At 43.4% G+C, this 13665-nt stretch overlaps 1 protein-coding gene across 2 annotated transcripts in view; it reads left to right on the plus strand.

Moving 5' to 3' along the window:
• LOC135539753 (calcium-dependent secretion activator 1-like) overlaps positions 1-13665 on the plus strand; it is a 141054-nt gene that overhangs the window by 110302 nt on the left and 17087 nt on the right. For both annotated transcript variants that reach the window (XM_064965844.1, XM_064965845.1), the window contains exons 12-17: positions 856-992; positions 2307-2494; positions 3713-3814; positions 3996-4059; positions 4267-4390; positions 8361-8396. In XM_064965844.1, the coding sequence (XP_064821916.1) occupies positions 856-992; positions 2307-2494; positions 3713-3814; positions 3996-4059; positions 4267-4390; positions 8361-8396 (651 nt within the window). The remainder of the gene's footprint in view (positions 1-855; positions 993-2306; positions 2495-3712; positions 3815-3995; positions 4060-4266; positions 4391-8360; positions 8397-13665) is intronic.

A 13665-nucleotide genomic window follows, 5' to 3' on the forward strand; every position in this document is an offset into this window, starting at 1 on the left:
CCACCACTACTGTCATGACAGACAGAATACATATTTTTGTTTCAGAAGATGGTCATACATTAATACGTGTCTCCTGTATTTTCCTATTGTTCTCTGTCCTCAACATATACACTGCCGTTTAGATCTATTGAACAATCATACAACACTAATCAAATACCGTCAAAATCTATTTAAAAAACATGGGCACTCATTACTTGACCTGCTCCCAGAATGCATTTGGATGCAGATAAGCAGCTCCCTAGAAGCTTGTGTCCGCTATATAAATAGATGTATTCTATAGAATAGAAAACACTTAACTCTTACAGTTTTTAAAAGAGCTATTTACTCAGCCTAATATTTCTTTCAACATCACCCTGTACTCTGTTTTGTTTTTCAGCACACGACCCATCATTTGTCAGGAACTTAGTGACATTGACCAATCAATCGCGAATGGCAGAATCTATTGAATACATAATACGAATGAGATTAGCATCCTATTCAATTTAACCCACCACTTTCTTAATACATGTTTTGAATCTAATATGCCTAGAATGGTAGCCATTGAACAAAAAAAGCTGCATGCCAGCATCCACATACTACGATACGACAAAGCACTGGTCCCATTGAGCTTAGCTACAGATTCACATCAGTAGCTCCTTATTCCACAATCCCGATCAGCTCTATTGACTCTGTCTGATATGATGCAAGTTGACAATGTAAAGCTGTAAGTGTTTATCATTTGCCCTAACAGTAGTCTTAGCCAGACAGGCCCAGTGTTGTGTTGAGGTAGAGAGAGATGCTGTACTATTTCTCTGTGTCTTACTGACACCCTCTTCCTCTGAATCCTGTCCTTTTCCCTGTGCTGGTTGGACACAGACGCAGACAGAGCTCAGAAACATGGCATGGATGAGTTTATCTCGGCTAACCCCTGTAGCTTTGACCACGCCTCCCTGTTCGAGATCGTCCAGAGGCTCACGTTGGACCACAGGCTCAATGACACCTTCTGCTGCCTGGTGAGTGGCATTCTCAAAACCCACAGTACGGTGGAATGAGAATAAATACAGTCCTGGGCACTTAAAATATACTTTTTATCAAAATGCTGACATTTTTTGGAGCAAGGTACATAGTTAATGTGACTTAGGTCATGGTTCAGTCAGGGAAAGGGGTTTGCTTGTGATTGAGACCATGGTGCTAACCTTAAAAAAAGCTCTGATATGTGTAGGGATGGTTCAGCACGGGCCAGGTGTCCTAGTCTAAACTGTTAAACACCATCTCTGATGTAATGTGTAGGGATGGTTCAGCACGGGCCAGGTGTCCTAGTCTAAACTGTTAAACACCATCTCTGATGTAATGTGTAGGGATGGTTCAGCATGGGCCAGGTGTCCTAGTCTAAACTGTTAAACACCATCTCTGATGTAATGTGTAGGGATGGTTCAGCCCGGGCCAGGTGTCCTAGTCTAAACTGTTAAACACCATCTCTGATGTTATGTGTAGGGATGGTTCAGCCCGGGCCAGGGGTTCTAGTCTAAACTGTTAAACACCATCTCTGATGTTATGTGTAGGGATGGTTCAGCCCGGGCCAGGTGTCCTAGTCTAAACTGTTAAACACCATCTCTGATGTTATGTGTAGGGATGGTTCAGCCCGGGCCAGGGGTTCTAGTCTAAATTGTTAAACACCATCTTTGATGTAATGTGTAGGGATGGTTCAGCCCGGGCCAGGTGTCCTAGTCTAAACTGTTAAACACCATCTCTGATGTTATGTGTAGGGATGGTTCAGCCCGGGCCAGATGTTATAATATAAACTGTTAAACCCCCTCTCTGAGCCTCACGAGTGGCACAGCGGTCTCAGGCACTGCCGTGCTTGAGGTGTCACTACAGATCTGGGTTCAATCCCTGTCTGTGTCGCAGCCGGCCGTGACCGGGAAACCCATGAGGTGACGCACAATTAGCCCAGCGTCGTCCAGGTTAGGGGAGGGTTTGGCTGGCCGGGATGTCCTTGTGCCATCGTTCTCTAACGACTCCGGTGGCAGGCCAGGCGCATGCACGCTGACACGCTCAACAGTTGTATGGCGTTTCCTCTGATTGGTGCCGCTGGCTTCCGGGTTAAGGGAGCAGTGTGTCAAGAAGCAGTGTGGCTTGGTAGTTTTGTGTTTCGCAGGATGCATGGCTCTCGACCTTCACCTCTCCCGAGTCCGTACGGGAGTTGTAGCGATGGGACAAGACTATAACTCCCAATTGGAGTTATATTATCACGAAATTGGGGCGAAAAAGGGCTTAAAGAAATGATAAATAATAACATAAAATCAACTCTCTGATGTAATGTGTAGGGATGGTTCAGCCCAGGCCAGGTGTTTGTCCTGGATGAGTACTGTGCCAGGAACGGCGTGCGGGGGTGTCACAGACACCTGGGTTACCTAGGAGACCTGCTGGAGAGGGCGGACAGAGGAGCCATGATCGACCCCACCCTGCTTCACTACAGCTTCGCTTTCTGCGCCTCCCATGTCCACGGTAACAGGTAAAATATACACCCGAATGAACCCGGTCTTTCTGCTTGCCAATCCATAGTCTTAATCATTAGACCAAGAGGACATCCTCAAGGTCGGAGGGGGACATTTTGGACAAGCCAGTGCTCATCACAAGGTAGCACTGGCAATGCTAAATCACCACCATATCGCAAGAGAGATGGGTAAAGTTTGTATCTCAAATACACACACAAAGGTCTTCCGATAAAATAAGAAGAGAAAGAAGGAAAGAGAAGCTGGCCATAGTAACAGGACAAAAGGCTCGGAGTCATCAAACGCAGCAGAGCACCATTGCTTTTTGATTTCCCAATGTTACGTCTTTGTTTGTTATGAATGATTTGCATATTATTTATTATGATTTGAATCATGTATTTTATGTTATCATGTTGTCATTTTGTTCACTTTTATTTTATGAATCAATTATATTTACTTGGTTTCCACCGTATTCCTTTTTCTTTTCCCACCTTGTCTTTTGTTGCTTTATTCAGTCTCATTATGTCGATGTTGCTCATCCTCCCATGCATCCCTATAAAGTCAGAGAGGGCAGCAGTTACTGTGGGCCACTGATGGGTTGTGAGGGCCCCTGGGCCCCTAGCGGCGCCCAGAGCCCAGAACCAGGGGCTGGCTCGAAACGGGGAAGCAAAAAGATGAAGTTTAGAAAGAAAAGGGATTCCACATTTCAGCTCGTCCAAGAGCCCATCAGGTAAGATGATGTACTATAAAATATATGTACATAGCTACTTCAATGACCTTGTACCCATGAGCATTGACTCGGTACTGGTACTCCCTGTATATAGCTATGCAATTCGTACCTGTCGTTGTTATTCGTTATTCATTGTGTATTCATTTGTCGTGTGACTTTCTATTTTTATGACATTTTTTAACTTTAATTCTACACTGTTGAAAAGAGACCCGGAAGGAAGCCTTTCACTTGTCAGTCTACATCTATTGTTTACGAAGAATGTGACAAATACAATTTGATTGGATGTTTGTCTGTGTAAGAAAGAACATTTACATTTGGTTAACATACTGAAGAATGCTTCTCTTTCACTCACACAAGCAGCAGTAAAATCATGGCGAACTAAAAGATGGCACTGTTTATGTGCAAAATGCTGCATCGTTCCTCTTTTGATGGACTCCAACTGGCGGCTCCACTACCGCATGATGCGCTGGGCTGATGTTGTGTTTCTATTCTATGATGTCATCCTAAGGCCTGACGGACTGGGAACAGTGAAGGTGGATGAAAAGGAGCGCTTTGAAGAAATCAAAGAGCGATTGCGTGTGATCCTGGAACACCAGATCACTAACTTCAGGTGAGTGCAGCTGCCTACTGGACTATCTATCTATCGATCCGATCGATCGAATAATGGATAGATGGAATAGTATATGATGAGGCTCGCTCGATCGCTAGCCTCAGCATATACTATTCCATAGTTCTGTTGTCCATGGTGATTTTTATATTTCATTGTGATTCAACTCGCTTCTCTCGTGTAGATATTGCTTCCCGTTCGGACGTCCAGAGGGAGCCTTGAAGGCCACGCTGTCTTTGCTGGAAAGGGTTCGTACATTTTGATGACTGCAATCGTTTCGTTCTCCTTTTACAGAAAATGTTCAGCTCATGAATGATTCAGATCTCATAGCTCAAATAATCTCATATATATATGCTAGAAAAAGGAAATTGAAAATGAAAACAAAACTGCAATAACCTGATGTTCAGTGGGAAGACCCGAAGGAAGACTTGTCCTGTCCTGTTCCTCATCCTCAGGTGCTGATGAAGGACATTGTGACTCCAGTCCCACAAGAGGAAGTGAAGGGAGTCATCCGTAAATGCCTGGAGCAGGCTGCACAGCTCAACTACGCTAAAATCACAGAGTACGCTAAAATCGAAGGTAACTAGCCATGATTTACATATACAGACACACCTTCAATATGCTATAGCAGTTACTAACTCTGTTGGTAAATTCTTGGTTGCTGTTGCTTTAAAACCTGTAACTGGTTGTTTTTCTTTAGATGATGGTAACTGTTTTAGTACTTTAGTGCCTTTTCAGTCATTACGGGGTTTTGTGTGTGGAACAGGAGTGTCAAACATTCTACTCTCATTTGGAAGTGACTTGTCATGACCACTCTGATTCCTTTTTTTAGCATCGCACAGTGGGATTCTTTTCAAGATAACCTGGACCAGATTAACCTGGAGAAAAGAAGCACTAAAGACATACTGAGAGCTCTTGTTTTTTTAGCACATGGATTCAAGAGAAACAGCCAATACAGTTATTTTTCCATTTGACAGATTGGTTGTCTCTTGTTTGTCACTCAGCCAATTAACACTACCCTTCGTTTCAGGCAGCCTGCTTTAGCTGTACTCTACTTTACTCTACTGTGGGTCAAGTTGGCTTTTTGTAGAGGTGTTGTGAGTAAAAATGCATTCAAATCCAAAGTTTTGGATTAAAGCCCTGTTTACTTGCCGGCCCCCATGTTACTGTACCTTGAGTCTAGCTGTATCCTGGCCCCTAGCATGTGGTGATTTAACAGTATATATCTGGAATATACAGTATATTATTTCTACAGTATGCAGTAAACATACACTATATATACAAAAGTGTGTGGACACACCTTCAAATTAGTGAATTCAGCTATTTGAGCCACACCCGTTGCTGACAGGTGTATAACATCGAGCACACAGCCATGCAATCTCCATAGACAAACATTGACAGTAGAACGATCTCACTGAAAAGCTCAGTGACTTTCAACCCTCATAGGATGCCACCTTTCCAACAAGTCAGAACGTCACATTTCTGCCCTGCTAGAGCTGCCCCGGTCAACTGTAAGTGCTATTATTGTGAAGTGAAAACATCTACTGTAGGAGCAACAACGGCTCAGCCACAAAGTGGTAGGCCACACAAGCTCACAGAACGGGACCGCCAAGTGCTGAAGCGCGTAGCGGGTAAAAATCATCTGTCCTCGGTTGCAACACTCGCTAACGAGTTCCAAACTGCCTCTGGAAGCAATATCAGCACAATAACTGTTCGTCGGGAGCTTCATTAAATGGGTATCCATGGCCGAGCAGCCGCACACAAGCCTAAGATCGCCATGCGCAATGCCCAGCCTCGGCTGTAGTGATATAAAGCTCACCGCAATTGGACTCTGGAGTAGTGGAAACGCGTTCTCTGGAATGATGAATCACGCTTCACTATCTGAGAGTTTGACAGACCAATCTGCGTTTGGTGGATGCCAGGAGAAAGCTACCTGCCCCAATGTATAGTTCCAACTCTAAAATTTGGTAGAGGACTAATGGTCTGGGGCTGTTTTTAATGGGTCGGGCTAGGCCCCTTAGTTCTAGTGAAGGGAAATCTTAACGCTGCAGCATACAGTGACATTCTTGACGATCCTGGCAAAAGTTTGGGGAAGGCCATTTCCTGTTTCAGCATGACAATACCCCCGTGCACAAAGCGAGGCTCATACAGAAATGGTTTGTCGAGATCGGTGTAGAAGAACTTGACTGGTCTGCACATAGCCCTGACCTCAACCTCATCGAACCTTTGGGATGAATTGGAATGCCGACTGCGAGCCAAGCCTAAGTGCCCAACCTCACTAATGCTCTTGTGGCAGAATGGAAGCAAGCCCCCCGCAGGAATGTTCCAACATCTAGTGGAAAGGCTTCCCAGAAGAGGGGAGGCTGTTATAGCAGCAATGTGAGAACCAACGTCGTATTAATGCCCATTATTTTGGAATCAGATGTGTGACGAGCAGGTGTCCACATACTTTTGGTCATGTAGTGTATATAGTAGCTACAAGCAGATTTCCCCTGAACAGAACTCTCCTTCCTGACCCCTACTCCTTTCTGACTGTATCTCCACCCCTAGATTCCAGGGTCTATAATCTAAGATTTATCAAATAAATCTTACTTTGGCCCATCCCCTTCCTGGGGACCCTTGTTCTACTCTCCCTCTCCTTTTCCCTCTCTTTCTCTCTCTTACCTTATCTTTCCTCTTGTTCTTCCTGCGGACCATTACACTCCTCTCCCCGTTCCTCTGTCTGCTGTCCTCTTCCTCTCTCATCTCATTGGCTTCGCCACATTTATCACCTCACATTTCTGTGATAAGTGGTTTTGAAGCCAATGAAAAAGAATGCTCGGATTGGACACAGGCAACCCAGCATCTGTTACCTGCATGTGCTACAATACATTATAGAAAGGTTTGCCTTTACAGGTATGAACTAGCCACTACATATCACCATTTCACCTTCAATTAGATATACAGTACTCTATTATTACTTGCAAAACACCATTTTGGTTTCCCTACAAAGTCACATGCAGTGTTTGCTTTGACATGCATGTCATCAGATTGATCCAAAACATGTGGTCAATAACTAAAAATACATACCCAGGGTTCCAAAGATACTAAGGTGTTTATCCCTTATTACCTGGAAGATATACCAAGTAGACCTATTTTCCCAATCCTTGTGATGCTGTTGGTCCAATATTAAGAAAATAGTGGTAAAACACTAGTTATTGAACTCAGTCATCCACAGCCCCAACCCAAGTCAATACTCACCATGATTGTGTTCGTTAGGCCACAAAATGAAAGAAAACAGACTAAAACAGTAGAGTACTACCTGGACTGTTTTCTGTACAAAACATTTTTCTACAGTGTGCCCTAATGAACACAACCCAGGACAGTTCTCTGCCTTGCCATCTCCTCTGACCTATAACCTCTCACCCTAACCTCTGACCCCAGCCTCTTGCATGCCCCAATCCTCCTCTTTTGTAGGGAGAAAGAGGGAAATGTTTGAGCACCCTGTCTTCTGCTTGGCGTCACAAGTGATGGATTTAACCATCCGTGAGTACCTACCTCATCCTCCCCCTGTCTCTCCTCCCTCCCTCTTTCAACTTTCTTTCACCACATCACCCCCTCCCACCCTCCTCTCAGCTTTGTCCACTCCTCCTTCCTCCTCTATGCTTTTTTTTATCTGTCGCTCATGTCTGCCGAGAGCGAGTGGGGAGAGAGAGAGCCAGTCTGGTCTGTGGAGGTCTGTCTGGGGAGACACTGCAACAGCACTGTAGTGGTCCTACTATCAGGGACCTACAGTCTCCCATCTGTCTGTGACCAACATGAATGATCTGTCGGTCTGGTCTGTAAGCTTCTTTCTTTTGGTTGGACATATGCCCATGCCCACCCATGTGACTTGAATGCATTTTTTACTTTGCTCTGTGTTATCTCCTTCAGTCGTCTGGTCATGTGTCAGTGAGTGTGGGCTCACCACGCCACGCTGTGCGCTGGGACAGACAGGTATGGTGCTATGTCACTGCCAGAAACAGAGAAACCCAGAGAGGGAGGCAGTAGAGCAGAGCAGCAGCTGCAGGCAGAGCTACGATACCAGGAGGACAGAAAGGATTGGGTGTACGCACACAGAGTTCCTATAATATGTATTTTAACTCAGCTCAACTCAACCCACCACCGGTCAATGTGTCCTGTCTTTGGTTGGTGCAGCTGTTGTTTGTCTTACGTCTAAGTTCACGACAGTCTAAAGCTGTGTCTGTCTGTTACTGTTAACTACATCCTGTTGTTGTTGCTTCTTTACTTTTGACTTCTCCTTAGGCTAATGTCTCAACGTTTCAGCGTGTCTGTACCTACGTGTATGTCTGTGGAGTTTTGTCAATGATACATCTGTCAACTACCTAACACACTCCTGCAGAGTTCCCGGTGTTCTCTCTAAAGGTCAAGGGTCAAATGGAGAAGAGTAAAGAGTCAAATCTTGTCACTCTCTTCTGGAACATAAAATATTAACCGTAGTGTGTTTATAATCCTAAATATCTCCTCTTTTCTCTTTCTTTTCTCTCCTTCTCTCTCTCTCTGTTTCAAGTTGAGAAAGATAAAAAGCCGGATCCAAATGATCCAGGTGAAGCCCTGTTTGACTTTTAGCTTAGCCCCAATATACACCTACCCTAAACACACACACACACACACAGAAGAGAGTTAAAGTCGGAAGTTTACATACACTTAGGTTGGAGTCATTAAAACTTGTTTTTCAACCACTCCACAAATTTCTTGTTAACAAACTATAGTTTTGGCAAGTCGGTTAGAACATCTACATTGTGCATCACACAAGTCATTTTTCCAACAATTGTTTACAGACAGATTATTTCACTGTATCACAATTCCAGTGGGTCAGAAGTTTACATACAATAAGTTGACTGTCCCTTTAAACAGCTTGGAAAATTCCAGAAAATGATGTCATGGCTTTAGAAGCATCTGATAGGCTAATTGACATCATTTGAGTCAGTTGGAGGTGTACCTGTGGATGTATTTCAAGGCCTACCTTCAAACTCAGTGCCTCTTTGCTTGACATCATGGGAAAGTCAAAAGAAATCAGCCAAGACCTCAGAAGAAAATTGTACACCTCCACAAGTCTGGTTCATCCCTGGGAGCAATTTCCAAATGCCTGAAGGTACCACGTTCATATGTACAAACAATAGTACGCAAGTATAAACACCATGGGACCACGCCGCCATCATACCGCTCAGGAAGGAGACATGTTCTGTCTCCTAGAGTTGAACGTACTTTGTTGCAAAAAGTGCAAATCAATCCCAGAACAACAGCAAAGGACCCTGTGAAGATGCTGGAGGAAACAGGTCCAAAAGTATCTATATCCATAGTAAAACAAGTCCTATATTGACATAACCTGAAAGGCTGCTCATCAAGGAAGAATCCACTGCTCCAAAACCATAAAAAAGCCAAACTACGGTTTGCAACTGCACATGGGGACAAAGATTGTACTTTTTGGAGAAATGTCCTCTGGTCTGATGAAAGAAAATAAGAACTGTTTGGCCATAATGACCATCGTTATGTTTGGAGGAAAAAGGGGGAGTCTTGCAAGCCGAAGAACACCCTTCAAACCGTGAAGTGCGGGGGACACAGCATCATGTTGTGGGGGTGCTTTTCTGCAGGAGGGACTTGCACTTCACAAAATAGATGGCATCATGAAGAAGGAAAATTATGTGGATATATTAAAGCAACAACAAGACATCAGGAAGTTGAAGAAAGTTGAAGCTTGGTCACAAATGGGTCTTCCAACTGGACAATGACCAAAAGCATACTTCCAAAGTTGTGGCAAAATGACTTAAGGACAACAAAGTCAGGGTACTGGAGTGGTCATCACAAAGCCCTGACCTCAATCTTATAGAAAATGTGTGGGAAGAACTGAAAACCATGTGTGAGCAAGGAGGCCTACAAACCTGACTCAGTTACACCAGCTCTGTTTGGCGGAATGGGCAAAAATTCACCCAACTTATTGTGGGACGCTTGTGGAAGGGTACCCGACACGATTGACCCAAGTTAAACAACTTTTAGGCAATGCTGCCAAATACAAATTGAGTATATGTAAACTTCTGACCCACTGGGAATGTGATGTTAGAAATACAAGCTGAAATAAATAATTCTCTCTACTATTATTCTGACATTTCATATTCTTAAAATAAAGTGGTGATCCTAACTTACCTAAAACAGTGAATTTTTACTAGGACTAAATGTCTGGAATTGTGAACAACTGAGTATAAATGTATTTGGCTAATGTGTATGTAAACGTCCGACTTCAACTGTAAATATATATATATAGTACCTTCGGAAGGTATTCAGACCACCTGACTTCACATTTTGTTACGTCACAGCCTTATTCTAAAATTTATTAAATTGTGTTTTCTTGTAATCAATCAACACACAATACCCCATAATGACAAAGTAAAACAGTTTTTTTGAAATTTTTGCACATTTTTACTCCATACTTTGTTGAAGCACATTTGGCAGTGACTACAGCTTCGAGTCTTCTTGTGTATGATGCTACAAGCTTGGCACACCTGTATTTGGGTCCTCTCAAGCTCTGTCAGGTTGGATGGGGAGCGTTGCTGATCGGGTTCAAGTCCGGGCTCTGGCTGGGCCACTCAAGGACATTCAGAGACTTGTCCTGAAGCCACTCCTGCATTGTCTTGGCTGTGTGCTTAGGGTTGTGGTCCTCTTGGAAGGTGAACCTTCACCCCAGTCTGAGGTCCTGAGCGCCCTGGAGAAGGTTTTCATCAAGGATCTCTGTACTTTACTCCGTTCATTTTTCCCTCGATCCTGACCACTGAAAAACATACCCGCAGCATGATGCTGCCACCACCATGCTTCACCGTAGGGATGGTGCCAGGTTTCCTTCAGACATGACGCTTGGCAATTAGGTCGAAGAGTTTAATCCTGGTTTCATCAGACCAGAGAATCTTGTTTCTCATGGTCTGAGAGTCTTAAGGTGCCTTTTGGCAAACTCCAAGTGGGCTGTCATGTGCATTTTACTGAGCCAGCGCTAGGAAGAGACTTGGTGGTTCCAAACTTCTTCCATTTAAGAATTATGGAGGGCACTGTGTTCTTGGGGAGCTTCAATGCTACAGAAATGTTTTGGTATCCTTCCCCAGATCTGTGCCTCGACACAAACCTGTCTCTGAGCTCTACGGACAATTCCTTTAACCTCATTGCTTTGTTTTTGCTGTAACATGCACTGTCAACTGTGGGACCTTTTATAGATTGTTCTGTACCTTTCCAAATCATGTCCAATCAATTTAATTTACCACAGCTGGACTCCAGTCAAGTTGTAGAAAAATCTCAAGAGTGATCAATGGAAACTGGATGCACCTGAGCTCAGTTTTGAATCTCATTGCAAAGGGTCTGAATATGTATGTAAATAAGGTATTTCTGTTTTTTATTTTTAATACATTTGCAATAATTTATCAAAACCAGTTTTCACTTTGTCGTTATGGGGTATTGTGGGTAGATTGCTGAGGATGGTTTTGTATTTATTCCATTTTAGGAGGCTGTAACGTAACAACATTTGGAAAAAGTCAAGGGGTCTGAATGTTTTCTGATGGCACTGTGTATATATATGTATATATATATATATGTATGTGTATATGTAACCACATACACATTTCAACACACACACAAACCCTCTCAAATTCCCCCTCATTTCTTGGCATGCCAACATTTAGCAAACTATTATTTGTGCAGAGATTGTGTTACTTTAGAACAGTAATTTTCAGGGAAATGTATTTTAATTCAATTCAATTCATGAATACAGAGGTGCGTGTTTCAATTCATGAAATTATTTTCCATCGTTTTTCCTGATATGATACAATTGAATAAAGGTAAATAAATCTGAAACTGATCAAGAAAAACAATATCTCACAAATACACATAACAAGGTCGCATCTCCAATGTGTTGAGAGAAATAATGCAATATTAAGTTTACCTCAGTATATCTGGCTATCAGTATTCAAATACACACTGAGGCAAATTTTGCATTATTACTTCATTGTCACAGAACATAGAATCTGGAAGATTGTACGCAAAATGATGAGTCCATTCTCTGATAACATGACATATTTCAAAACAATTGAACACATTGGATATGGATGAAGTATGATACATTTGACAATGACAATCACTACATTATCATTCTGCTGATTATACTTCTAATGACCAACATATAGGCTCTGCAAGGAGTCTTCTGCCATTCCCCTGGCACTGCATGACCCCCTTTTAACTTTGCTGTGGGGTTCAGGGTCCTTTTAGAATGCATGGCTAGTTGGCTACAGAGTAGAACAGTTAGTACATAATCACACAACAAACCATAGTGTATGACACAACAAACATATTATGAGAAGAAATAGGCACAATAGAACTTAACTTACAAAATTTAGACAAATAAACTCAGCAAAAAAAGAAACAGCTCTTTTTCAGGACCATGTCTTTCAAAGATCATTCGTAAAAATCCATATAACTTCACAGATCTTCATTGTAAAGGGTTTAGACACTATTTCCCATGCTTGTTCAATGAACCATAAACAATGAATGAACATACACCTGTGGAATGGTCATTAAGACACTAACAGCTTACAGACGGTAGGCAATTAAGGTCACAGTTATGAAAACCTAGGACACTAAAGAGGCCATTCTACTGACTCTGAAAAACACCAAAAGAAAGATCCCCAGGGTTACTGCTCATATGCGTGAATGTGCCTTAGGCATGCTGCAAGGAGGCATAAGGACTGCAGAGGCAATAAATTGCAATGTCGGTACTGTGAGTCGCCGAAGACAGCACTACAGGGAGACAAGACGGACAGCTGAATGTCCTCGCAGTGGCAGACCACGTATAACAACATCTGCACAGGATCGGCACATCCGAACATCACACCTGCGGGACAGGTACAGGATGGCAACAACAACTGCCTGAGTTACACCAGGAACGCACAATCCCTCCATCAGTGCTCAGACTGTCCGCAATAGGCTGAGAGTGGCTGGACTGAGGGTTTGTAGGCCTGTTGTTAGGCAGGTCCTCACCAGACATCACCGGCAACAATGTCGCATATGGGCACAAACCCACCGTTGCTGGACCAGACAGGAATGGCAAAAAGTGGTCTTCACTGACGAGTTGCGGTTTTGTCTCACCAGGGGGGGATGGTTGGATTAGTGTTTATCATTGAAAGAATGAACATTACACCAAGGCCTGTACTCTGGAGCAGGATCGATTTGGAGGGTCCGTCATGGTTTGGGGCAGTGTGTCACAGCATCATCGTACTGAGCTTGTTGTCATTGCAGGCAATCTCAACGCTGTGCGTTACAGGGAAGACATCCTCCTCCCTCATGTGGTACCCTTCCTGCAGGCTCATCCTGACATGACCCTCCAGCATGACAATGCCACCAGCCATACTGCTCGTTCTGTGCGTGATTTCCTGCAAGACAGGAATGTCAGTGTTCTGCCATGGCCAGCAAAGAGCTCGGATCTCAATCCCATTGAGCACGTCTGGGACGTGTTGGATTGAAGGGAAATATCCGGGAATTTGCAGGGTGCCTTGTTGGAAGAGTGGGGTAACATCTCACAGCAAGAACTGGCAAATCTGGTGCAGTCCATGAGGAGGAGATGCACTGCAGTACTTAATGCAGCTGGTGGCCACACCAGATGATCCCCCTTTGACACATTATTTCATTTATGTTAGTCACATGTCTGTGGAACTTGTTCAGTTTATGTCTCGGTTGTTGAATCTTGTCATGTTCATGAAAATATTTACACATGTTAAGTTTGCGGAAAATAAGCGCAGTTGACAGTGAGAGGACGTTTCTTTTTTTTGCTGAGTTTATGATAC

This window comes from Oncorhynchus masou, chromosome 5 (genome assembly GCF_036934945.1).
Source record: "Oncorhynchus masou masou isolate Uvic2021 chromosome 5, UVic_Omas_1.1, whole genome shotgun sequence".
Lineage (NCBI taxonomy): Eukaryota > Metazoa > Chordata > Actinopteri > Salmoniformes > Salmonidae > Oncorhynchus > Oncorhynchus masou.